At 31.8% G+C, this 21,656-nt stretch overlaps 14 protein-coding genes across 14 annotated transcripts; 7 read left to right on the forward strand and 7 right to left on the reverse strand.

The window, feature by feature from the left end:
• Positions 1 to 521: 521 nt before the first annotated feature.
• Positions 522 to 2,447, reverse strand: Chro.70373 (DNA topoisomerase I). Its single annotated transcript, XM_663153.1, has 1 exon — positions 522 to 2,447. One exon carries the CDS (start codon positions 2,445 to 2,447, stop codon positions 522 to 524), a length of 1,926 nt encoding a protein of 641 aa, XP_668245.1.
• A 336-nt stretch (positions 2,448 to 2,783) lies between these two features.
• Positions 2,784 to 3,329, forward strand: Chro.70372 (hypothetical protein). Its single annotated transcript, XM_663154.1, has 1 exon — positions 2,784 to 3,329. The coding sequence occupies one exon, from the start codon at positions 2,784 to 2,786 to the stop codon at positions 3,327 to 3,329; it is 546 nt and encodes a 181-aa protein (XP_668246.1).
• A 250-nt stretch (positions 3,330 to 3,579) lies between these two features.
• On the forward strand, positions 3,580 to 4,731 carry Chro.70371 (hypothetical protein). Its single annotated transcript, XM_663155.1, has 1 exon — positions 3,580 to 4,731. One exon carries the CDS (start codon positions 3,580 to 3,582, stop codon positions 4,729 to 4,731), a length of 1,152 nt encoding a protein of 383 aa, XP_668247.1.
• Positions 4,732 to 4,820: 89 nt separating this feature from the next.
• On the reverse strand, positions 4,821 to 7,442 carry Chro.70370 (zinc finger protein). Its single annotated transcript, XM_663156.1, has 1 exon — positions 4,821 to 7,442. The coding sequence occupies one exon, from the start codon at positions 7,440 to 7,442 to the stop codon at positions 4,821 to 4,823; it is 2,622 nt and encodes an 873-aa protein (XP_668248.1).
• Positions 7,443 to 7,710: 268 nt separating this feature from the next.
• On the forward strand, positions 7,711 to 8,004 carry Chro.70369 (chromosome 9 open reading frame 74). Its single annotated transcript, XM_663157.1, has 1 exon — positions 7,711 to 8,004. The coding sequence occupies one exon, from the start codon at positions 7,711 to 7,713 to the stop codon at positions 8,002 to 8,004; it is 294 nt and encodes a 97-aa protein (XP_668249.1).
• A 112-nt stretch (positions 8,005 to 8,116) lies between these two features.
• On the reverse strand, positions 8,117 to 8,953 carry Chro.70368 (hypothetical protein). Its single annotated transcript, XM_663158.1, has 1 exon — positions 8,117 to 8,953. The coding sequence occupies one exon, from the start codon at positions 8,951 to 8,953 to the stop codon at positions 8,117 to 8,119; it is 837 nt and encodes a 278-aa protein (XP_668250.1).
• A 111-nt stretch (positions 8,954 to 9,064) lies between these two features.
• Positions 9,065 to 10,930, reverse strand: Chro.70367 (hypothetical protein). The annotated part of the gene is made up of 1 exon (XM_663159.1): positions 9,065 to 10,930. One exon carries the CDS (start codon positions 10,928 to 10,930, stop codon positions 9,065 to 9,067), a length of 1,866 nt encoding a protein of 621 aa, XP_668251.1.
• Positions 10,931 to 11,739: 809 nt separating this feature from the next.
• On the forward strand, positions 11,740 to 12,312 carry Chro.70366 (hypothetical protein). Its single annotated transcript, XM_663160.1, has 1 exon — positions 11,740 to 12,312. The coding sequence occupies one exon, from the start codon at positions 11,740 to 11,742 to the stop codon at positions 12,310 to 12,312; it is 573 nt and encodes a 190-aa protein (XP_668252.1).
• A 358-nt stretch (positions 12,313 to 12,670) lies between these two features.
• Positions 12,671 to 16,054, forward strand: Chro.70365 (karyopherin beta). Its single annotated transcript, XM_663161.1, has 1 exon — positions 12,671 to 16,054. The coding sequence occupies one exon, from the start codon at positions 12,671 to 12,673 to the stop codon at positions 16,052 to 16,054; it is 3,384 nt and encodes a 1,127-aa protein (XP_668253.1).
• Positions 16,055 to 16,150: 96 nt separating this feature from the next.
• Chro.70364 (hypothetical protein) lies at positions 16,151 to 16,942 on the reverse strand. The annotated part of the gene is made up of 1 exon (XM_663162.1): positions 16,151 to 16,942. The coding sequence occupies one exon, from the start codon at positions 16,940 to 16,942 to the stop codon at positions 16,151 to 16,153; it is 792 nt and encodes a 263-aa protein (XP_668254.1).
• A 318-nt stretch (positions 16,943 to 17,260) lies between these two features.
• Positions 17,261 to 18,052, reverse strand: Chro.70363 (hypothetical protein). Its single annotated transcript, XM_663163.1, has 1 exon — positions 17,261 to 18,052. One exon carries the CDS (start codon positions 18,050 to 18,052, stop codon positions 17,261 to 17,263), a length of 792 nt encoding a protein of 263 aa, XP_668255.1.
• Positions 18,053 to 18,858: 806 nt separating this feature from the next.
• Chro.70362 (CG15040 gene product) lies at positions 18,859 to 19,569 on the forward strand. The annotated part of the gene is made up of 1 exon (XM_663164.1): positions 18,859 to 19,569. One exon carries the CDS (start codon positions 18,859 to 18,861, stop codon positions 19,567 to 19,569), a length of 711 nt encoding a protein of 236 aa, XP_668256.1.
• Positions 19,570 to 19,746: 177 nt separating this feature from the next.
• On the forward strand, positions 19,747 to 20,580 carry Chro.70361 (hypothetical protein). Its single annotated transcript, XM_663165.1, has 1 exon — positions 19,747 to 20,580. The coding sequence occupies one exon, from the start codon at positions 19,747 to 19,749 to the stop codon at positions 20,578 to 20,580; it is 834 nt and encodes a 277-aa protein (XP_668257.1).
• Positions 20,581 to 20,692: 112 nt separating this feature from the next.
• On the reverse strand, positions 20,693 to 21,649 carry Chro.70360 (hypothetical protein). The annotated part of the gene is made up of 1 exon (XM_663166.1): positions 20,693 to 21,649. The coding sequence occupies one exon, from the start codon at positions 21,647 to 21,649 to the stop codon at positions 20,693 to 20,695; it is 957 nt and encodes a 318-aa protein (XP_668258.1).
• Between the last annotated feature and the right edge of the window lie 7 nt (positions 21,650 to 21,656).

The raw sequence follows: 21,656 nt of genomic DNA on the forward strand, positions 1-21,656 counted from the left end.
TCAATTTTTAGAATTTGCTACTCGAAGGCAGCGTGCATTATTAATCCAACAAAGACCATGTATTTGGATATTATATGGGCCGAACAACCAATTAAGAGATGAATTTGTCTCANAATTAATAGAAAATGGTAATAACTGGTGTTCAACTGATTGATGCAAATAGAGTTTTTTATGAGCTGCTAGAAAAATGCAACTCTGTAAATAATTTTGACTTTTTAACTAATGTTATCAAGGATGTGAAAAGTAATTTATGCTTAATCAATAGTAGACCAAATTACAAAAACAGAGCACTGCTAAAAATTAGCACTTTAAAAAAAAAAAACACCATGAATGAGTCATTAACTGCAATGAAAGTTATAGATCATAATCAAAATTTGAAAACCACGAATAAACTTGAGCTAAAATCAAGTAGTGAAAAACAATACTTAAATATGTGTAATCGGATAATAAAATTTAAACCAAACAGAAGAAAGATGTATTATAAATGAACGCGAATCATATTTAATAAAAAGCCTATTTCATTAAAATGAAAAATCTGATCTCGTATACATTGCCCAAGGGAACTTTGTTCTTAAGCTCCTATTAAATATTTTATCGATTGGTAAATCGTATTTCTTACAAAATGCAACAGAAATCCTGGGATCCATATAGTTAATCTTCGATGTATTTAACGCTACAGTCTTATTATCATCCTTTATTTTGATCTTTAAGTACAAATTTGAAATTTTGCTCTTAATAGAATCTATTTTTTTTTGCACTACATCTAGACTTGAGTTCAAGTTTATTGGGTATTTTCTCTGTTTTCCATTGAAAGATACCTCAGTAGATAGTTTTGGCAAGTCATTCATTGTAACAGATTTGTTATTTTTCTTCAAAATCTTGAGGAATGCTTCACAAATTTTTAAATCTTCTTCTAACTCCTGTTGTTGTTTAATCATTTTTTCCATGGAAGATTCATGTTGTTTAGGAACTGATCTCTGATGGTTACATAATATCGCAACTTCTCTATTAGCATCATTGTAAAATCTTAAAATATCGTTAACATTGGTAATATCCACTTCATTATTAAAATTAGATAAATTAAGTTCATCTTTTAAGCATGATTCAAGTTCCATTTTGGTTTTTTTTTCACTTTTCACAGCTGACTTTGCTGAAATTTTTGAAAGCTCACGTTCTAATGTAATTGATGCATTGAATGTTCTAAATACCTTGGCAGAAAGTTCGGGCATAATAGATTTTAGATATTGGTTTAGGGAGCTCATATTAATCTGATCAAAGACATTTTCCATCTTATCCTTGTTTCTGCAGAAAATTGTTAAATTATTGAATGCTGAGGGATCAATAACGACAGTATTATAGTATCGAATTGAATCTTTGCCCAAAAAATCCAAAGTAATTGATTTTTCTTGTTGATTAAATGTAATATGTTCTACTCTTAATGAGCAGCAGCCAACAGTATCAGCTTCCTCATCTGTATCTTTTTCTCCTCCGACTCTCAAAGCTAAAAAATCTATCAAATATGTTGCTGTTCCAAGCTGCCTCTGAGTGATATCTCCGCTTGTCATTTTTTTCCTATAGTCACTGCGTATTGCATCAATATGATCTTTTAACTTTCTTGCCTTTTCGTACTTATTATAATCGCTCATCCCTTTAAACCCGCTTGAAGCAGAAAGGAAAATATATTTAAATTGATTATTTATAGAGTCTCTATAGTACGCGAGCCAAGTAACTGTATTATCATGGAATATATCCTTCCAAGCATGTCCTTTCATACTATTAGGTACCTTTGGAACAGGTGCATCCTCCGCAATATTCAAAGTTACATCTTCAGGAAATATCCGCCTCTTCAACATACCAGACTTTGGATGTTCTCCTCTGCCTTTAAACAAACCAGGTGGTTCAATCCTGAAATTTCCAACCTTTTCTTTAATCCAATCAACAAGAGCATATACAAATGGAGATTCCTGGTCTCCCCTGCATTTTTTCTGGAGTTCTTTCTCTTCCTTTGATAAATTTTTTTTAGCTTCTTTCTCATCCTCAAAATATTGTTTTATAATATCAAAATTACATTTTTCCCATTCCAGATTATTATGTAGTTTGTCACCAACCGGTATGGAGTTCATAAATGCCTTCCTTACATTATTACTGAATTTCTCTTTTTGAGCCCACTCCGTATCTTTCATGACTGACCAATAACTCGCGATTTCTTCCGCTTCTGGAGGAAGTTGAATCCGTTCACCGTTATATTCTAATGGTACATTATGAACTTTATATGGTGGAGCAAACATCACGCCTTGGTGTTCAAGATATTCCCATTGAATTCCAAGCTCTTCCTTCGGAGGTCTTTCCCACCACTTATTGAGAGGCTCATAATCCATCTCTGTTTTCTTCATAACTTTCCTCCGCTTGCTCGTATTGCTCAACGATGAATCCGTAGCCGATGCCATATTTTCCTTAATTTGAATTAAATTACTTAATTCAATTTATTAACCATGGCGCTATAAACTAGAAAAAAAAAATGATAAATGCATGGCCAAACAAATGGGCAATGAAAATTTTAAAATTACTTTTAATGTGTGATATTCTGCACACGATCACCCTTTCTAAAAATCAACTTTCTTATCGTTAAAATCTCACTAACTTTAAAAATATTTAATTTTAAATATATATAATATTAAATTAATATATAATAAATAAATATGTATACAATTTTTTGCATGTATATATATAAGTTATAAATAAATATATCTAACATATTTATCTAAGAAATATATGTTAAAACAATGGAGAGCAAATACGGAAACAAAATTATGGAAGATAGAGACTGTTTATCGTCAAAAAATGCAGCCCATGGTTTATCAATGTCTAACTGTATAAAACCACTACCAAAAGATATTGCAAGGCTTGCGCTTTATATCGTTTGCATTTCTGACTTTAGCTCTATTATTCAAGCTTCGTATGACATTGCATCGTCGGTTACAGTTAGTACAATATTCGTCATTTTTTCGATCATATGTTCGTCGTTCGGGCTTCTTGGTTTTTATTCGATTACAAAGAATAACAATTCTACTATGAAATATTACGTGGTCTATACTATTTTAAGATTAATACTAGAGTCGATTACATCTTTTGGAATGTCAATAATATTTTACATTTATTTTAAATCTACAATGTACGACGAAAACTTACCCGTCTGGGCCATTTTTTTAATAAATGCAACATGCTTAACTTTATCTAGAATTGTATTTTCATATGTTGCATTCTCCTTCTATCAAAGACTAGAGACTCAGAACCAAGAAAATTTTGAAAAGGTTACAGATAAAGTTTAGATATGGCACTTATATTATTTTAATAGTGAAATTTAATCAAAACTAGACAAAATAACATGCTATGTTTGTAATTTAAGTATGATTTTAAAAAAAATAATAAAATGAAATAAATCACCAACTTAATATATTTATATTTGTTTTTGAAGCAATTTTTTACAGATAATAGACCTTGCGCCACACCATTGATTCCACACTGAAAAGAATTTGCATGCATTAATGGACTAGTCAAATAATTTTAGAATTGTTATTAATGCCACATCCAGACACTGTTAAAGGGAAAATACCTAGTGTTTTCCATGATATTACCACAAAAAACTCATTTATTCCCGATATAACCATTAATTCATATGAAATCCATGTGGATGGATCATTTCAAGATATAATCAAAGAGAAGCTAAGGAGAGAAAAATCTGGAAAAACAATATATAATAAAATACAAATATCTATTATCAATCGGTTTTGGAAACTATCAAAAGAAAGAAAGCTACTACACTATATACGCAATAAATGCCTAATTTCTTTGAATTGTGCTGATCCCAATCATGAGCAACTATTTCAAGATTATTGGGCGTTAGCATATCCAGATTATCCAGAAATAAATCGGATTTCGAGTAACTGGAGGCTGCTAGGGTTCCAAAATGATGATCCAAGATTCGATTTTAAATGTGCAGAATTATTAACTTTAGAAAATTTGGTCTATTTTGCAGAAAATTATAGGAATATATTTAAAGTGATTCTTAAAGAATCCCAAAGGTTTTCTTCGGGTGAAAAAATTAAATACTCACACCAGCATAGCATTCAAAGATATATTATCAATTCCCATAAAACTAATGGCATGATGAGTCCATTTGAAACCCCACACAACTTTCAGCCTTCATCTAGTAATTTAAGTATTATCACCACTCCAATAAATATGAAAGATTCAAAAAAAGAATTTGGTAGTAACTTCGAGCCGTTATTACCAAAAGTTACAGAGTTAAGGTCAACTATTAGCGAAATAAGCAATAGTTCGCAAATTGATCAAATGAATTTTTCATATCCGCTTTCTACAGCACTAATCAACGTTTCAATTATGATATGCCTTTATCTTAATTTTATTCCAAGTATATATAAGATTCCTGGAGTTCCAAATGTCTCAGCAAGCAGGAAAGCAATGAAAAATTTTATGAGACTAACCAATGAATTTTCTTTCAATACAATTTCTGAGCTTTTCAGTGTTTGTGCAATACGATTTCATGCAGAGTGGCTGGATATTGTAAAATTCTTAGGACATAAAGTTGCAATTTCAGAATTCGATAAAGTTCTTAAAAATGTTCAAGTAGTAATGGCAGAGACTATTGAAAACCTTCCAAAAGATATAATTGAGTTTAGACAAATTTGTAATTTAGAAAAATACTATTAGAATCTACCTTAGAAGTGTGTAATTAACAAGTGCTAAATTACAGTAAATAACTTGAATATATAAAATCAATTTGAATAATTTAATATTGTTTAACAATCTTCGTTTTCAAAACTTTCTATTTGGAACGAAACATCCACCTCTTGTGTAACTCTTGGTTCCCTTGGCCTTCTATCATAATTTAATATGCTATTTACCTCCAGAGAGCCGATTGACCCACCAGTAATAGAATTATCTTCACTAGTTTGAATATTTCCTAAGTAGTGCCCGGCAGACAATATATTGTTATTTACTATTGAATGTCTTAATATACTCTGCAAAATAATATTATCAAAAGATGAATTTTGTCTTTGAATTATTCTATCTTCATAAGTTTGATTATTAAATTCGACGATGTTATTAGGATTAACCAAATTCGTTATAGATGAGCTGTTAATGTAATTATATGCAGCTAAAATATTTAATTGTACAATCACATTGTTATTTATATTAGATAAATATTGATCGTTAAGTGTTTGAGTAAATAAGGCACTGTTGCTTAAATAAGGAATTGGAATTTGATTCGTGTTTGAAACATGAGTTTGTGATGATTCAACTTCAGTTAAGTTTGTTTGAATTGGTTGAAAGTCTTGAGACACTAGATTGATGGAACTGCTTCTAACACTACTATTTGTTTGTCCGGAATACAAAGCACCAATCATATATGGCAATATTTCCATCTTACATTGTCCTACTTTAAGAACCATACCGGGCAATACTCTAACTGGATAGCTAAATGGTTTTAAACGCAAAAATGTACCAGATGTTGATACATCTTTAATATACCAATTTGATAAGCATCCATTAGATCTACTCAAATAGTCAAGGCCTTCATATTCCCTATTTCTTATGGATGAATAGTAAAAAATGCAGTGTTCTCTGCTAATATATCCATTACTTTCTGTAACCTCTACTTTTCTCAAACCAAGAGCTCCATTTTTTCCTCGGCCAAATACCATCCCAGAAGGATGAACAATTACCGACCAGTACATGCCATTTTCTGTTTTTTTTGCTCCCTCACATGGAACAAAAGATTTTGACCCAATTGGAATATAGACTTCTAAGCACTCTTTAATTTCTTCGATTTCCAATTCCTCAAGAGGAACTTGGACAATTTTGCTTTCTTGCGAGAGTTCACTTGAATCTAATCTATCTTTGTCATTGCAGATCCCAAGCAAGTCTTCAAAATCACTAGTTTTAGCTCTATTAATGGTTTTATGTTCACCTTTGTTATACTCATCAATGTTTATAACTAAATTTAATTTATTACTCCAACGTAATTTTTTCCATTCATTAATTAATATTCTGCTATCGCCATTTAAATTATCTTCGTTTGTTATTTCTTCTATTTTTCGAATTTTAACAATTATTTCAACTCTATCCGCCAAGTGAATTACTTCATCTGTTGCAAGTCGGTGCTTGGGTTGAATTTTTAGCATTGTTCCAATACTGCTTCCTAAGTCTATTACCCCAATACCCCAATCTTTTTCGATTGGGGAGTTTTCATCAAATTTATGTGAAGTGTTACTTTTGTATTTCAATTCTTGAGCAACTTGGTCGTGCTCTTTAATGTTTACTATTAATAAGTGATTTGTACTTACAGACGAGTGAGAAACTTGGATAGTAGATTTAGAATGCCTTCCAAGATCCCAAGGAAGAGGAGACCTAAGAGCTCCTAAGTCATATATTTTTGATTCCACACGATGTATTCTATCGCTTAGTATACGTAATATAGGGTATGTACTTGTTTTAGTAAAGGGGGTTTGGCCAATATTTAAAATTGTAGGTTTTAAAGCGATGCATTCTTCCACCCATTTTTTAACTTGATTTTTAAATATTGCATTATTATTAAGAGTAAAATCAGAATTTTTTTCCAAATTATCGGTTTCTTTGTCATCAAGTTTAAAAGGTAGAGGCGGACAACCCATCCACTTTGTTAATAAATTAACTTCTAATGGCCCAATCATGTATATACCATTCGACCATATCATACTTTTTAATTTTTTATCTTGTATTATTGATGACAACTTCGATAGATGGTCAATAATACATCGAGTTAAGTCTTCTGCAAAAACTATCCCAATTCCTAGTATTTCATCAGAAATTATTCTTGCAAATAATGTAACTGATATTATTGGTTTGCAGAAGCATAGTTGCCACCATTTTGGACGATTCTGACCTATTAATTCGTTGTTTGTAAGTAGAATTTCGTTATAAAGTCTCTCATCCTGAGAAGAGTTCTCTATTTGTTTGAAAATTCCCAATGAAACAACGACGTTATGGATCGTCATGTTTATTCTAAAGTTGTATCCTATTAGTTGCCTACAAACTGGACATTTTTTTCCCAACAAACGGTTATGAGTAATGCAATATCTACAAAAAGTATGCCCACATGGAATTGTGACAGGCAACATATAATAGTCGAGACATACGGGACAAGTAAATTCGGACAATATTTTATTAGAAATATTTGTACTCTCGAAACCGTTTTTTGAAGAATTATTTACCTTTCTAGATTTGTTTTTCATTATGTCATTTTCTAACACATCATATGGTTCTGTATTGGCTGTAATGTTAAACATATTATCTTTATTATTTATAATATCTGAACCATGTTCACAATCCTGCTTGCGCTCGTTTACAACTTCTCTTTTTATTATATTATTGTTTATCATATTTGTTCATCCGCAAAGTTACTTGGATAAATTAGTAAAAGTTGATATTGAAAATAAATAGAAGGTAGAAGAGATCAATAAATGCTCATTTTAATTATAAAATAATATTTGAGAACAACATTAACAAATATTAATGTTTTGTTAATTTTTAGTTTAGTCGCCGTAATATTCACAGATCATGCATTATCGAGACTATTTTTACGCGGGGAAAATGGCGGAGGTATCTGTCGTGTTATTTTTACAGTCATTTTCTTTGCATCTCTAAAAAATGTCAATAAAAGTGGAATTTTCCGGTGGATTGGAGGTTCTGGCAGGTGACAGACAAAATGTTGAGGTTAATTTGAATAACCTAAAATCTAGTTCTATGAAGAACCTAATTCTTTATGTAGAAGAAAATATTATTCAGTATAGAAAAGATCATTTTATTGAGACAGGGTCAAAGATCAAACCAGGAATTATTGTACTAGTTAACAACTGCGACTGGGAAATTTTAGGTGGAGAAAATTACGTTTTAAGCGATGGAGATCTTGTTACTTTTATTATGACATTGCATGGTGGTTAAGTGTGCATTTAATGCAGTTAAGTAAACCGTTTAAAAAGCAAATAAAAATTAATTATAAATAAAAATTATTATTTATTAATATGCCCAATTTATCATTACATCCTTCGTATGACTATAATGGTAAGAATATATCATTTTCTCCATTCAGCTTCGATCTTATAAAATGATACATGAAGTGCATTAGGAATGTTACGTTTAAAGATTCCGAGAAAATATGAAGTCTTCTTCCTGGAACAATTGATAATTTAAATAACGGATATAATATCCAATAGAACAGCATAAATACTCTTGCTAGCAGTATGAATGCAACAAAATGGGCTAGAAGAGAAGAGACTTTTCGCGGTTTCTTGTTGTAAAACATAAATATTTGTGGTAGTAAAGCTAAGGAAAGTAGTGAATCCATATATGATTCCCAGAATGATATAATTGGAGGTGAGCTGGATTTTCTTAAAAAAAATATTATTGATCCAAGAAAGAAGTTTAAGATGTAGATAGTCAACCAAAAGATTTTCTGAGAAGTTGGGTAATACCTGTTGCTCTTTTTTTGAATAAAATAATTACTTCCACCAGCTCTTGAAATCCAACAAATTACGAAATTTGTAACATTCAACCCAAATGTGTCTCTGTTACTTTCGTATGTTTCGTAGAAGTTAAAATAAATGTAGGCGAATGTGACAGCGGACAAAAGTGCAGTCGAGCAATCGCATAAGTAAAAATCTAAACCAAGTTCAACATGATAATGCGATGAGAGAACAGCTGTTATAAGTACGTGGTTGCATTCAGCCACAACTAACATTAGTATTGTTTGAAGTGAAAGCCCAACTACGTTTTTTTCGCGTTTCAATTTAAGGAACAACGCCAAATACGCACAAAACCATGATGATGCAGTCGCGAAGTTTATTACGTCAAGTATAAACGCAAAGTTATGGAATATCGGTTTTTTCTGCATAAATGTTACGTATCGAACAATTGAGAAAATATAGCCTAGATTTTCAAATTTATAAAAATTAAGGGCGCATAATTAGAGCGGAATTTTGCTTAACTATAAACTAGTAAAATACTATTCTATTTTGCTCTTTTTATTAGGATCGTTAGGTTTATTTATGGGAAGAGAAGAATGATCATTCCCTTTTTCATCGCCTTCAATAACACTTGCGTTCGTTCTTTCAATGCCACTTTGATATCCTTTTTTTGAACGATATATCCACCTCTGATAAATATAAATAATAAATATTATGTCGTCCCTGAAACATGCCATTCTATGCATCCATGGCATATCTATAATAAATGAAAAAATATCATCAATAAAGGTATTCAACGCTTTATATACCAGAAATCTCCAAGGTAAATGATCCACGGATTTTAATTTATAATTAATATAAAGTTGTGGAGTCATCATAATAAAACCAAAGGTATATACTGTACCTGCTAGCGTGGAAATAATGAAAGAATACCAGCCCTTATATTTATAGTATTTTAATGAGTATATTGCATATCCAACGATGCAAGGCGCAAGTAAAACTGACATATATTTAATTGCGATTGAATCATAATACCTCGAGAGCTTTTCTTGCTCCAGTTTTAGCTTAGTACCTTCATCAGTAGAATCTAAATGAGCATCAGAATCATCTTTGATTGAAAAAAAAGGAAATCTTCTACTCAATATAAATATCTTTGTTTTCCATAGTTTCCAAGCAGAAATTGCTATACCGATAAAAATTTCAATAAGCAATATCCAGCTCGTTTCATTCGAGTCAAATAAATAAAGACCAATAATTAACTCAGAAATAAATGATGCAAGTATCGAAAGGCCACTTAAACCATACATTGATTCGTTTTTATTCCAAAAGCTGATGTCATTCTTAAATGCGAGCATCTGGAAGGAAGAATGTAAAATAAAGAAGGCCAGGCTAAAAATTAAATAGTATTTGTTAGTTTCTACTAGTATTCTCTTAATCATCATAATGTCTTTTTGACTCTGTCCTAGACCGTATCTGCTTTGAAGCTCCCAAGTATCCATCATCTGTCTCTGAATGGTGTATTTAAATAGTGAAAATGTATTGAATGTGAGAGTCAAGTTGAAAGGTTGGTTAATAGTTGTGGAATTTAACATTTTAAAGTTGCGTTCAATACACCAGAAGTCTGACGGATAGATTATGGGTAAGTAAATACCTTCTGCAACATTATATTTCATGAAAGATAGAGGTGGCACGTTGCTTTGACCAATATTATAATTCTGGTTATCATATATTACACGAATATTAATATTATCTTTCCAATATTTTACTTTTTTATCATGCTGGTCCACAGAGCCTTTTTGATCATTAGAATCCAATAAACTTATTAAAGAGTCTTCATCGCTTAGTTTATTCATTGTTTTAGTAAGATCAACATAATTTATAGGAACAAAATCATTTTTTTCCTTGCCAATTAATGAAACAACAAGAAAAGCATTTATATCGTTGTAAGTATTTGATATGTCTTCAATGTTATACCTGAAAAGCTCCATTGGAAGATTAAAGGATATATCCTTGGAAAAATTAACATCAGAATTGTCGTATTTAAGGTTTCTAATTCTCCAAACTTCAATTACAGATGTAATATTAATAATGTCAGCTGCTTCCAATAAAATAGATGATTTATTAAGGTCTTCGAACTTCAAATTTGAAACAAATTCTTCATTTCCAAAGATTATGTGAGCATATAAATCGTAAATACTTCCTGGCTTGTAATAATTACCAAGTGGTTTTATTAATTCTCCAGTGGTTTTATTAATCGCTGCATTCTTATGCCCACCCATAAAATAATTCATTACAATTTGAAAAAATATCACTCTTATAACTGTCCCTAGAATCCCAGAAAACCAACTATTCTGGGTTTCTTCCGCTCTGGCGGAAGTAGTTCCGCTTATATCTGAGTTTTGCATTTAAATGTAAATAAGATGGCTTATGTAAAAAAAAAAAAAAAAAAAATTACCGCAATAAAGACATTTAAAATTTTTTGTTCCAACAACTAGAATTAAAGTATTTATTTATCGTACCATTCTCTTATATTTATTAGTCTTCTCACTCTACTATAATTAAACTGGGTCAAATTATCTATCTGCGCTCTACTTTTTAAGTTTATATATTTCCTTCCGAGGATTTGAAATGTCTTCCAAATACCAAGTGAATTTTGTTCCATTAGTAGTTATTGCTGTCCCAGACCATCAAAGTGAAGTATATGTTCTTTATATCGAATTCCTCGCCAAGAAGGTTCTATCTAGATTTATTGATTTTACAGTTATATTTATTTTTTCTTTTTAAGAAATGCTAGGCCTATCGTTTTTCATAGCATGCCAACTTTCGAACCTTAAATTACAAAAAAAATATAATTGTTCGTTTTATACTACAACCTTTGTATATTTGCTTTAATTGCTATCAATTTTTGGAATTTTGCACCAGAATAACTAGCTATGCAAGAAAGTATAGCCTTTCATACTATTAATTAATGAATATTAAATTTTTTTCAAAATTGAATTTTGGCATTGGATTTATTTTAAGCCAAAAATATGTAAAGAATAATAATTATTAAACATAAATTAACTGAAAAAATATATAAATTTCTACCTAGTTAATAAATATAAATTAATCAAAATTTAAAATACAAATAATTATTCAAATTTTACTGCATAATTACAATTACTCATTGTCCGGATTGAATGCCGCAATAATTATTTAAAAGAAAGATTAAAAAATGAAGATAGAATTTAATCAGACTTCATATGAGAAGATTCTTTCACACTCAATGAAATATCCACAAAGTTTTATTGATGGTGTATTAATAGGTTATTCTAGTGGGCAAACAAATTTGATTATTACTGATTCATTTCCGCTTTCGCATGGGCCAAAGCTCCCACTTATGGTTACTCTTGGTATACAATATGCCCAAGGATATTGCGATATACTAAATCGTCTAGATAAATCTCCTAAACTTGAGATTATTGGGTTCTATTCGGGGCTTCCTGATGAAAAGTGTCTTAATTCCGGAGGATCGAAGACATATCTCGACCTTATTTCAGAGAAGCTATTGGCAAATAACAAAAATTCTATACTTGTTACATTTTCTGGACAAAAAATGCTATTCAAAGAGAGCATGAATGTGTATTTACTTAGAAATAAACAACTACTATTACACACGTTCATCGAAGATCCTTTAAGGCCTGAAACAAAAAGACTAAAAGACTTAGATTACTACAACCTAAGCGATTTCGAAGATCATTTATGTAATATACAACCTAAACTTGTAAATAATCTATTGCTAATTTAAAAGTAGATTGTATTTTGTTGATTCGAGATGAAAAAACGCAAAGTAGCTTCTAAGCGCCTATTACGAGAATAATACGGCGTCTCGATATAATCAGTTTATGACTATTGTCAATAGTAGAATAAGTCTATATGCGCGAATACCTAATTACACTACTTAGGGCAGAATATTTAAATTATTTGCTAAGTTACTGTTGAATCCTTCTTTCTATTGTGATTAACATTTTTACAATCTTATAGAGCATATATGAATTTACATTGCTGTTTACACATAACGTGTTTATAGCTTGCATTTTGAATCTGAATTTTTGATTCGTGGTATTATATTTATCTAAATATATATAACGAGAATATTTTGCAGAATGGACGCCTTGTGTAAACTTTATGAAGGTTTTTCATCGCCTGACGGCTCTATAAGACAGGAATCAGAGACACAGTTTAACAACTTGAAGCAATCTGACCCGAATACATTTCTTCAATTAACTCTTGGGATTTTACAGCAACAACCGAATTCGCAATATCGAGTGCAAGCAGCTATATCGTTAAGAAATGTTTTTAGGGAGTTTGTTCTTACTCCAGATAATTGTATATGGAATAAGGTTTCTGCTGAAAACCAAGCCATTTGCCTTGCAACTTTATTGAAATGTCTTGAAACTGAGCAAGTGAATGTAGTTTCCTTAAATTTAAGTGATACTGTGTCTCTTATTGCAATGGAGTTGTTTCCATGTGGGAAATGGCCAGATTTACTACCATTTTTATTCAGGTTAATATCTAATTTACAGAATTATACAGGGGCAACTAGTGCTCCTGAATCAGTTTCGATTCCTGCGCGACATGCATTTAGAATTATTGGAGAAATAATGCCAGTTTTAGATGATGTAGTCACTTCTCATAGAGATAATATAGTCTCTACAATTAATACAGCACTGCAATTTCCAGACGTGGAAATAAGATTCGAAGCTATTGGACTTATTTCTTCAATTGTTGAGTCTAACGATAAAAAGAATTGGTCACCATTAGTCCCACTTATACCATCCATTTTAGAAACTCTTCAAAACTTAATATCTGCTCAGCACGCTTTGGTTATTGATGTCCTGTATCGTTTAACTACAATATCTGAATCAGAACCAGCATTTTATCGTCAGCATTTCTCTATTTTCTTCCCACAAATTTTAAATATTGCAAAGAACATACAGTTATCAACTGATATAAGACAAGCTGCAATGGAATGTTTACTTTGCATTGTTGAAACTCGTCCAATGATGTGCGTGAAACATCCTTCTTTTGTTAATGATATGGTTTCAACTTTACTAAGTTTTATGTTAGAATTTGATGATGATCCAAATTGGTCTGAAATTAGTCCAGAACAAGAAGAGAATGATTTGGAGTCAGATATCGATGATGATGATTGTTTATATCCTATTGGAGAAGAAGGTTTAGACAGACTTGCAAGAGCTCTTGATGCAGATTCATTTATTCCCGTATTCTACCAATTTGTAACAATTTATATGCAGGAGACATCTGCCCATCCATGGAAATATAGATATGCAGCTATAATGGCAATTGCGCAGACCATTGAATATCTTCCAGAGGATGATGACAATTACCAAGATAGAATTGGACAAATTATTTCCAGAGTATTGGGATTTTTACAAGATCAATTCCCTCGTGTCAGGTATGCTTGCTGTCAAACAATAGGACAAATATCATTAGACCATTCTCCTTTTATTCAGGAGGCATTCCACTCTTCTGTAATTCCACAATTGATACAGGCAATAGACGATCCAATCAGTAAGGTTTCATCACACGCGTTATCCGCATTAATCAATTTCACCGAAGAGGTTGTTGCTGAGGACCTACAACCCTATGTACGACCCCTTATGGAGAAGCTGTTAGGAATATTACATAAGCATCCCCAACCCCCTAGAATTGTAAGAGAGCAATGTATCACGATGGTGGCAGTTATTGCCGGAGTAATTGAAAATGACTTTACTCCTTATTACTCTACAGTTATTCCATATCTCAAAAAAACTATGAATGAGGCCTCTCCCCAACTTAGAACCCTCAAGGGAAAATGCATTGAATGCATCACGATCATTGGATTTTCAATAGATTATTCCATCTTCAAGAATGATGCTCAGGAAATAATGTTGGTATTTCTACAATTACTTGGTAGTGGTCTAAAAGGGGATGATCCACTAAAAGAATATTTACAAGAAGCTTTACAGAGAATGTGCCGTATAATGAAACAAGATTTCGTTCCATATTTGCCTCATCTATTACCAGGAATTTTTAATATATTGGAAACGCGAGAAGATAGTCTGGCAACTAAATTGTTAAATTCCAACGATTCATCTTCAGATGAAGTTGATAAGAGCGACGGCGGTTCATTGGGAATGCTTTCAGCACATGACTTCATCGGAATGAGAACCTCATTGGTATTAGATATGGAATCCTCATTGGACATTCTTAATACTTTTATTGAAGTGCTTGGCTCAAGTTATCACGAATATATTGCAGGCACAATAAAAGTAATTCATCCACTTATAAGATTCTCATTATCTGATGAAATTAAAGAAAAAACATACGAGGTTTTAAGTGGTTTATTAAAGATAATGCGAGAATTAGCGGAAAGAGACTCTAATATTAGAACACAATTTTCACAGATAATGAATGAACTCATTACTCTATTCTTGTCTGTAATGGATGAGGAATGTAGAACTGGTACTATTGATAGCCAAGTAATTGTTATTAACGGGGTACAAGAATGTTTAGATTCATTTGGCAACAATATATTGAATAATGACCAAGTAGCAATAATTGCATCTAGATGCTTTGATATGCTTCAACAAAGTTTTGTTAGAAGGAGAAAACTTGATGAAAGATCAGTAGGGGAAAATGGCGAGATACAAGCAAAATTGGACGTTGATGATGATGATGACAAACGTTGTATTGAAGAGGAAAAAGAACAAGAGCAAGAACTTAGGCTAAATATTTTGGGAATTCTCGGTGTTTTGATGAAATACTACCCAAATGTATATTGGGAAAGAGTGGGAAATATTACTATCCAGTTGGTTTCCCAACATATAGTTAAAGTTCATAACAATGTAGAAGATAGGGTACTAGGTTTCCACCTTTCGGCAGATGTTTTCCAATATTTATGCCCAACGGCCTACCAACATTGTCTACCATGGATACAACATATTTTGGAAGGTATTAACGACCCAATTGCAAGTATTCAACAGAATTGTGCATATTCTCTAGCACAAGCTGCAAAACTAGAACAATTTTCTGGAGTATTAAATGATGCACTACAAGTATTGTTGCTAAGATTGCAGAGTAAAACCAAAGGGAAATCATTTAACCTTGCAAAGGACAATTGTATAAGCGTCTTAAGCAATATTATTGTTCATCACCAAGGATCTATTAACAATGTTAATGAAATAGTGAATCTTTGGATTTCGTTATTACCTATAAAATATGATACAGATGAAGCACAGAACTCTCATACAGCATTGATGAATTTAGTAGACTCAAAGAATCCACTCATTTTGGGTCAGAACTTAGAAAATTTTCCCAGAATTTTGGCAATATTCATTGATATATATGGTACCTCAATGTCTAATGATTCACTAAATTCGAGAATTAAACTATTAATTGCTCAAACTGGCCCTAATAATCTTCAAAGTTTTGCAGCAAATTTTTCAAAGAAGCAGATTGATAAGCTTCAAAAGCTTTGCCAATAAAAACTAGCTAATTATTATTAATAATTGTGAAATCTTGTCTATATCTGAATTGTTGATCTACAATTTGATTCTAAAGAGATTATATATTTTTTATAATTAAAGTTTTAAAGCATCGTTTTCGTTAATCATCTGCTCGTGAAGATTTGAGCATTCTTTCTCTATTTCTATATTTGAAATCCTAAGCAAGTTTTGAATATCGTTAACATTTTTACTAATTGAGTCTCTTCCTGGAAATATGTCCTTTAGATTTTGATCAAGCGTAAATATTTTCGCATTTGATGGGTGAACTAATTTGTTTTCTTCGCAATATTGTTTAATTCTCAATGTACACGATTTTATTGAGACAATATCTTCACCCATGAACTTTATTAAACCTTTTATTTGATTTTTTTTCTTGTCGCGAACTCTTTTGGTCTTTTTTATTTCTTGTTTATCGGTTTTCCTTTGTTTCAATAAGTTTTCTCTAATAATTTGATAGACATTTTGAATATCGATGTTTAGCAAGTTGATATTGAAACATATTGAAAGAATAGCATATAGCTTCCTTAATGTAATTACATTCAAGTTGCAGCTACTCATAATGATTGCAATTTGAGACTCTATACAATCTTTAGATGGGATTAAGTTAGTCATAATTCTTGAATTTGCCCAGTCTGTCCCAATATGTTTGTCAATGACCGTTTTTATCGTATAAGTCTTTTCTTTTGCTTTTATTTTTTTTAAGGCCCTACCCTCCTCATGTTTTTCTTCTAAATTAAGGGAGGTTACAGGAATGGATGAAAAATGGTTCTCAACTTCTTGACAAGGTGCTTGCATATTTTTAACTATGTTACAATCAACTTCAATGCTATTTTCACAGTCATCTGATGAAATGTGTTTGTACCCCATTATAGATCAAAATGAAATAAAGAGAAAAGGTTGAGAAGGTAGGGGGGGGGGGAAACATAGGAGTGGAGAGCTTAAAGTATTAAAAAATTTAATAAATAATTGAAGCACAAAATCACGTGTAAATAAACAGGTTAGGATCGAATGAGGATAACTCTCCGTGAAATAAAATAATTAAAAATACCATATAAACAAATAACAGCCAGGATTAGTGACTAAACCGTCAATCAAGTCGAACCATAATTAGAATTTACTTAAGTGTTCTAAACCTATTCTAGAATTATAGAGCTATTTAAGGAGAATTTTGAATGTATAGCACGATTACTTGAGCAATCTATCCTTCTCCGAACTTCTCGAAAAAGAAGGGTTGTATGGAGATCCTCTCTCAAGTTCTCTTTCTTTCCAAGTCTTCCATCGCAAGAAATTTCTGCGATCAATAATTTCTCTGTAAGATAAATACTCGCCACCACTTCCACCAGCTCTTAATACCTTGTAGTACGAATATAGCAGGTGTGAATACCACATTGTGTAAAACATAACTAAGATCAATATCGAAAGCAATAGAACTGGATTTGACAAAACCTTCAGATTGTACAATTTGCCTAAAGTGGGAGCATAAAATATTCCAAATATAGTAAGTAGCTGAGAAATTAAAAATGCAAAGATAGAAAACTTGATCAATCCCATTGATTTACTAAAAACTCCGAAAATAGAAACTAAAGATGATAATATAGATATATCCAATGTAAATGCTACGAACTTCCCTTCTATTGTTGAACCTCTTATGAAACGTATTATTTCAGTAATTATGAGTAATAAATCACGTGGTAGATATTTATTCATAAGATTGACAGCATTTAAGCCAAATCTATTCAGAACTTCAAAGTGAGAACTTCCTGAAGGCAAAACTTCCTCTTGATTAGAACCTAACAAACCAATAGGAATTGAGAATAACACGGATATTGTCAAAAATAACAATATAATATTCAGCAGCCCATGTAAAAAAACTGCAAGTCTTAGAGATAAACATAAACAGCCTTTCCTTGCACCGCCAATCAATGAACCATGCTTCAGCTGAAATCCTTCGACAGAATCCATTTCAATTGTGGCCATTGAATAACTGGGGAAAAAAAAGTTCAGTTTTTTTTTGGGAAAATATGTAATAATAAAGAATTAATGGCCTAAAATGGATACATTGAGTTTTGGGTATTAAATGTCACGTCTTAAATAATTTGAAATTGTTATAAAAAAAAAAAAAAACGTTCGTGTCTTTGCGGTATTTACAATACTGTCTGTTTTCCCTCGTAGGTACCCAATTTGCATTGTTCTAATGAATATTTTTAACTAGGGCTTTTTGCGTGACTTTGCCTATACTAGCCTATTAAAGTCTTGGGAATTCAAAAGATATTGTATTGAGAGGGTTTCTTAAAACTTTAAAAAGTAATTTCAATACAATGAATGGTGCAGAAAGTAAAACAACCTCAATTTTAGATAACAACGGAGTTAATATAAATAAAGGCATGGTTGAACCAGTTACATATATTTGTGGTGGTAAGTTTTTTAAAAAGTTATAATTTTGAATGATTTCATTATTTAGAATGCGGTGCTGATGTTAGTTTGCTATCTCACGGCGCAGCAGTTAGATGCCGAACTTGCGGATGCAGGATTTTATACAAAAAGAGAACGAGAAAGATGATTCAATATGAAGCCAGGTAAACTTAGTGTATTTAAAATTAAATAGGTTGCTGAATATTTAGTCTATTTTATTCAATAATTTAAGTCTTTTAATAACTTGTTTATAAGGCTTTTCTGTTGTAAATTTTAATAAAGTAAAAAAATTGTATGCCGCCGGGATACTGATCGCTGGTTTTGTATGAGTAAAATAACTGCGTATAACTGACTCGTGGTATACATTATTTATGATCAATTTGGATAACACTCCATTATTTCGCAATCCGATGACATCACACAGAGTTTATGAAATATCGATACTGTTGCTGATAGGGAAGAAAGTCAAAGAAAAGAATTTTGTATCAGCAATTGAGGTTCATCCTAATTTACCCAAGCTCGAGGCAAAAGAGAGTGAAGGAAAGAATTTGAATTCAAGCTCTAAATACATACAGTCAAAAAATTCTCTTTTCACTTTGGATAGCAAAAACTTTGACATCTATAATGAAGTTGATCCACCACCAAACAAGGGATTTTTTTCATTTTCTGATTTGACATCTCTTCTTGAGAAACTTCCATCCACTGAATTAATAAAGTATGGCAATTATAAGAGCGATTTTGTACGTCAGAATACTGAACTAAAGGCATCTGAGGAGCCCTTGACGTCAAGAATGATTTCTCGGTTAAAGCAGATAGCAATTGGGAAAAGTCTACCTGAGTACAAGAATTATATAAATCAAGTTCCTTTAGAGAAAAGATCATCTGAAGATCCCAGAACTCCGAAATGTGATACAAGGCTGACAAAAAGAGAATTTGACAATCTTTATAGAGAATGGCGTGTAAAACTACATCAATATGAAAGTAAATTTTCTTCTGGCGCTTCAACTAGAGTGAATACCCCAGAAGATGATCTTAATCATCATAGTAGATATTGCCCTGATATTAAAACGTTAAAAATATAACTATCAATTGCTATCAGAATTTGGATAATCCTCATTTAACTTTTGACAGAATTTGAGTAACAAAACTAAATTTATAATCTTTTTGCCCGTTTTATTGTTCAAATAACATCCATCCATATATTTTGTTTCAACCATTTATTATGACAGATATTTTGGGAAAGTTTTTTTTAATTTAATATGGGCTGGAAGTATACAAGGGGTTTTAATGAAATTGAAGACCTTTTAAAGCGTGTTAAACAAATTGAACTCCTATGCGAATCTGATGTAAAAATTGATGAGGTTTCAAGCATTGAACAAGAATATATAAAACACAAGATTAAATTGTTTGAATTATATAATACAACTTGCACAATTTTAGATCATCTTGAAAACGACGAGAATCACCCAAAGTTGTTGACAAAAATTAAATTGGAGGATTTAATTAGTCAAATGAAAATAGAAATTCGGGAATTAAGGAAAATTTGCAATAAACATTCTTCCAGTTTGCGCATTAATCAGCTGAATAAAGATGATAATAAGTACATTGACATTAAGAATTATGAAAAGGAGTTTATTGAAATAACCGAATTGAGATTTAATAAATTATTTACCGATCCATTTTCAAAAATTACACATTCAACAACTTTAAATGATTTCTTGCTTAAACCTGGTTCAGCAAACAAAGTTGAACATAGGGAAATTGGTGATTCAGATAAAACTAAAATTAATGAATGGAGTTTGGAAAATAGAAGAATAGATGAAGATATAAAAGAAGTAGGAAATATGGCGTTAAGAATCGCAGATAAAGCAGTACAGCTTGGCCGCGAGGCTAAAGCACACAACATAAGTATTGAAGAAATTAAGAATACTACAGAATTTGCTACAGCCGACATCTTTAACCTGAACAGAAGGGTACAGGAAGTTATCGGTACAAATAATAACACTACCTTCTGTTGTAGAATAACATTGGTCACGCTAGTTTTTGTCTCAGTTTCTCTTATCATTGTGTTGATATTTAAAAAACTAATTTAACACTCAATTAAAATAATCTGTAATGATTACTTAACTTTATTTAATTTTTCCTACTGGCATGGACTATACAAAGGGATAATAATTTTTATTTTAATTCAGGGTTAAAAGATTTCTATTGGTCCAAGAACTGATTATGTTCAGGAGCGGAATCTTGTTTCATAGTTGGAACTTCATCTTCTACAGTTTCGGCTTCCAACTCATTGTTTTCAAAACTTTCTTCTTTACTTTCACTTATAGCTTGTTTATCTGAGGTTAACTTCACCCCATTTTTAATTTTGCTAAGAATTGCAGAAAAGAAATTTGAATTAGAAGTGATAGTCTCGTTATCTTTTTTACTTCCTGAAGGCGAAGTAACGTCTTGGTCTGATTCGATTATTTTTTCTAACTTCTCTGGGCTATCTTTATCTTTGATTCTTTCTACATGGTATCTTATGGGTTGTATGTATGGATTATTTGTTCCATTTTTCGATCCGTCAGACTCAAGCCTCAAAGGATGCTGTATTACCGGAGGATTTGTATTTAGATTCTCAAATGTTAAGGCAGCAACTCCTGTGACTGACTCTGGAGCCCAATTTTCTGGTATCTCTACGCATTCCATTAAATGGTCAACATTATAAATAAACGGTGGTGTAGCCTCCGGATTACTAGGATTGATATACTGTTGAACTTCCATTGCATGAACCTTCAATCTAATTGGCTCCAACCAACCACAGTCTTCTGGTTCCATGGTTTCTGATCCTCCGTAAATAAAGGTTTGTTTATGTTGCAACGGCTCAGTAACTTGCCTTTCAGGCGCAGCAACGACTGCAGCAGGTGTGATGCTTGCACCTGTTACTAGTCTCGAAGGAGCATTCACAGACTGCACATTTAAGCCAGCCGCACTTATCATCCTGCTGGGAGGAGCCTGATTTATAGGCATACTATTAATCTGAGGAGGGCTACAGCACATTAATGGATTAGCCCTCTGTGTATATTGCGGAACTTGATTATTCCTGTGTGAAAATGCATTTGGGGTGCCAAATTCTGAAGCCCCTCTGCTAGTGGGAGGTCCAGATCTTAATTGAAACATTCTGAAC

This window comes from Cryptosporidium hominis, assembly GCF_000006425.1.
Source record: "Cryptosporidium hominis TU502 chromosome 7 CHRO017086, whole genome shotgun sequence".
NCBI classification, from domain to species: domain Eukaryota; phylum Apicomplexa; class Conoidasida; order Eucoccidiorida; family Cryptosporidiidae; genus Cryptosporidium; species Cryptosporidium hominis.